This window comes from Apaloderma vittatum, unplaced genomic scaffold, assembly GCF_000703405.1.
Source record: "Apaloderma vittatum isolate BGI_N311 unplaced genomic scaffold, ASM70340v1 scaffold27118, whole genome shotgun sequence".
Taxonomy (NCBI): Eukaryota; Metazoa; Chordata; class Aves; order Trogoniformes; family Trogonidae; genus Apaloderma; species Apaloderma vittatum.
The window spans coordinates 2,233-6,561 of record NW_009730691.1 but is presented as its reverse complement, the minus strand read 5'-3'; the positions used below and the strand labels follow the sequence as shown (position 1 = coordinate 6,561).

At 45.5% G+C, this 4,329-nt stretch overlaps 1 protein-coding gene across 1 annotated transcript in view; it reads left to right on the top strand.

Moving 5' to 3' along the window:
- The window catches only part of LOC104278051 (semaphorin-5B-like), a 42,930-nt gene extending 40,449 nt beyond the window's left edge, over positions 1–2,481 (top strand). Inside the window, exon 12 of the mRNA XM_009874902.1 lies at positions 2,326–2,481. Within this exon, the coding sequence (XP_009873204.1) occupies positions 2,326–2,481 (156 nt within the window). The remainder of the gene's footprint in view (positions 1–2,325) is intronic.
- The last annotated feature ends 1,848 nt before the right edge of the window (positions 2,482–4,329 follow it).

Sequence of the window (4,329 nt, the reverse complement as noted above, 5' to 3'; positions counted from 1 at the left end):
GAGCGGTTCCCCCAAATACTCGGTGGTGGTACTTAGCAAAGTGCATTTTTACAGGGGATCTCCAATGTTTTTATCAAGCTAGGTCAGAAGACACAGAAGCACAGAGCAGTTAATTGATTTCCTCCTCAGCAGCGGAGGGCTGAGCCAGCTTCCTTGTTTCCCAGCCTTCATCCCAAAGCAGCAGACTGTTGCTCACACTGTTTTAATATTTCTTTGGGTGACTGAGAGCAAAGCATGACATTTCTTTTCTTCCTTTCATATTGAAGGGCACAAATTCTCATTCTCTGGAAATATTTGTCATTTTGAGCACGCCTATACAAATTCTTTCCTTGGTTCCTACAAGTTGTGTCCTGTGAGCTCGTTTTAGAGACACGGGGCAGGGAGAGATCGCAGTCAGACCAGTAGGAGGCTGGGTTTCTTCTGGTTTTAACGATGAGATGTTTAGGTAGTGTCCATTTCAAAAAAAAAAACTGTTCAGTAGTTCAGCAATTGGGAAATTTCTTTGCCAGGGTACTTTTGCCATAGGAAAGCCTTTCCTCCTAACATCTTCCATGAGACTGGGAGTTGCAGCTCCCAGGGTAGCCGTAGCTGTCAGTCTGCTATCGGTTTAGAGGAAAGCATTTTCTTTTCTTCCTCCTCCTCTCCCCCTCCCCATGCAGTAAAATTATTTAATTACACACAAACTGGGAGGTAAATATACTGCCCGGGGTCTTGTCTTTGAGCCTAGGGGTAGCTCTGATGATTTCAGCAGTCACCACTGAGAGGTGGCTGAGCCCTGACTGTACAACAGGCATGTGCACCAAGTGAGACCCCGCTCACTAACTGCAGCCTCCTAAAAGTTGGGCACCCGCTGTTGGCAGGTCACCCCGCTGCTGCCAGGGCTGGGGGTGACAGAGGCTCCAGAAGGCAATTTTCATCTGCACCTGCCTTCACGCAAGAAGGACATTTCTCCTCATCTTGCCGATGGAGCCACAATGCCTGAAGTTTAGGCTGGCGTTAATCGGGTCGAGTAGAGCTGATGGAGCTGGGTATTTCGTGGGCTTGAGCATTAGTTATTAAATTTTCATCTTGCCATGAGCTGGGTTGGGTGTGAAGTGTTTGTCTCAAGGAGGAACTGAGGTAAAGTGGTTCCCCCAGAAGCATCGAGTTGTGGCAGAACAACCATTAGGTCCTGGGACTAGCTGGCTCATGAGACCTCTCCATCTCTGCTCCAGACGGGAGAGACGCTCATACCCTGCTTAAATGTGCTGTGTCCCAGTCAGGAGGATGCTCTAGCAAACATGGCTAGTGTTGACTCCCAGATCAAAGGAGTGAGTTCCCTGCATGACAGCCATCAAAGGTGCACGTAGGAGTGCCCTAGGCCAGAGATTTATGTAAGAATTTAAGCCAGGGCTTGGTTGAAAAAAATGTCATAGAAGTTCCTCAGCCAAATTCACAGAAATCAGATGACTGTAAAGATGCAGGAGAAAGTTCCATAAAGTTACTGCATATCCTGCCCCCACTCCGAGTTGGGATTTTACCCTTGGGCAGAGGTAACAGTTGCTGTAGCAGTGGGAACAGGGGGGACATCTGCTTGCTGGTGGGAAGAGTAATTCTTGCAAAAAGCAAAGAAAAGGGGGGAAGAGGGGAGGGAGAAAAACCCCACATTTCTACATTTTTACAGTAAAGGGGCATTTGTGGTTCTCATTTTTTTATGTTATTGTTGCCAATAATTGTTACGTGGTTGTTAAAGTTTTTGAGTCATTTTAGTTTTTCCAAAAGTGACCATGATTTGTTACTTATACTGTAGCTTACAGAAGTGACACACTTAATATCGGGGGGTCCAAACCTGGATATCTACCAATGGAGATGGAGATCAGGTAAATGCACACCTGCTCTTCCAAAGAGAAAAAGCTGCCCTTTGGCAACTGGTTTGAGAGGGAGCTGCAGGCTATGACGTGAGCATTTTGGAAGAGATTAGACTGAGCGCTGCCATTAACCACCAAGTTCTGTGTAGGCCCAGCATGGCTTTGTGTGACAACGGTGTTCAGACAACACGCCATCTGCCAGGAGACTCCGGGTCTCTGGAAAGGGCTGGGGGTTCTGGCCCCAGCAGTAGCTGAGCACAGGCCCACCAAAGGAGACCTGGGGAGCTGCGTCCCCCCGCAGACCGGCCCCGTAGCGAGTAGGATGTGCCGTCTTACTCTCCCAGCTGGAGGGAAGGTGGTGGTGGCTGCAGCAGAGAGCGTGATGGAGAAGGCAGGTGAGAGGGAGGTGTCTGCAGGTAGAAAAGAATGATTACGCGGCACCACTGCCATGCCTGTCATCTCCTCTTCTCTTTTACAGACACTTAACAAGAACAATTTGATACCGGATGACAGGACCAACTTCTACCCGTTGCAGCAAACCAACGTGTACACGACAACCTATTATCCAAGTACACTGAATAAATATGACTACAGGCCCGAGGCCTCCCCTGGAAGGACCTTTACCAACAGCTGATGATGGACAGATCTTACAGGACTGGATCACTTCCTATACGAATTTTTTTTTAAACTGATTTTATGGACCAAATACTGGCCCAGACTCTAGATGTAAATATTGTACAGTAGGATCTTTTTTTTTTTTCCTTTGGTTAATTGTATTTCTTGTAAACAGCACATCTCCTTACAAGGACAAAAATGCATTTGGAGCGTTCTGCAGAGCTTTTGTGGATCTTTGGCTGGAGATGGCTCTTACTACTGCAACTGTTTATGGCTGGAAGATCAGCGTTGCTGTCCAAGGCCAACGTTGTCGAGGAGCTGGCTGCATGCTGGGCTCAGTGGCCACCACGCAGCAGCACATGACACGTGGGTGCACCCTAAGCGAGCCAAGAGGTGGCCTCCTGGGACAGGGGTGTCTGTCTGGTGAGGAGCATCCTTCCTGAGACAGGGTAGCAATGGTGAGCTGGATGACACGCAGCTCACGAGACAGGCTGAGTGGGACTCCATCATGCCAACAACTTGAAGAACGTTTTCTTTTTCTTTGCCTTTTTAAATTTTTTAATTTTTTTATGTTTCTGCAAAAAAAAAAAAAATAAGAAAAAAGTGTGACTTTCTAGGGCAGTGTTCCCTGTATCTTCAAAAGAATCTTTTCATATTACAGAAAATACTCTCTGCAGCCTTCTTTGGAAATATACAGTTCAGCTGATGAGAAACAACACACAGACAAAGTGCATTGCCCAAAGAAGCTTTCCAGAATGTTTCCAGTCTTAATTACAAGAAAATTATACAGGCAGTGAGACACTGAGAAAAGTAAATGTTGGAATAACATCGGAGACATGAACTTGGAGTGCCTAACAAACAAAGATGTTTATATCACTGGAAAAAAAAGATGTGATGATTGCTGCTCAAGAGCCACGGGCTTCTTTTCTTTCTTCCTTTTTCTTTTTTTTTTCTGAGACAGTGTTAACTCTTTTTGTTCTAGCTTTGATCCTGATTGTGTCTGCCAGGAAAGGCAACTTTAGAGGCCATGCTCTTCTTGTGGGAAATCATCATGCTTTGGGCTAATTTTTCCTTTTGTTTTATTGTTTAGTTCATTTACTTTCAGAGAGTGAATAATTCTGACTTTGCAGGGGGAGGGTATTTTTGTAAGGAATGTTTCCATAGTCTGACATGACCCAGAAAGTCTGCTGCACATTCTTATAGTGTCTTCCAGTCAGTGCTCTATGAAATAATAACACAGCTGAGTAATCTGCGTTGTTTGCCAATATTTCTTTAATTTTTCTGAACAACAACCCAACAAACAAATGCTGCTGCAGCTATTGAAGTAAATTGGGGCGGTAGCATTATTAAACAGTATATCCAGCCTTGAAATGTAATTTTGTGTATGTGTGTGACTGTGTCTATAAGAACTGTATTAGTTTGATGCAGAAGCCATGTTGTCTACAACCAGATGTTTGTCTGACATAATTGTTTGGCAAAAAGGAAACTTATTGCTGGTGCTTAATGTACAATTACATCCAATGTGTTAGCAACGTGAACAAGTTCGCCACTGTTATCATTCAGTGTTTCTAAATATTTATAATGAACTCCTGATGCTAAGGATTTTAGAATGTCGCAGTACCAAGCATGAGATAAAATTACACCCTGAAACACGCATGAGCTCCACGTGGTCCCGAGCTTGGCTTTGTCGTCTGCATCGTACTCGAGCAATTGCCATGCCCGTGCTTGGCCGTTGACTCGGCCGTGTTCCCAGCAGTCCCGTTTGTCTTCGCTTGATTTCAGCTTTCCCTGTAAGCCGACGCAGTGCTGTTCCTTTGCAGTTGCTTGTTTGGAAGCCCAGCCTGGGCCGTGTACTCAGCTCTTTCAC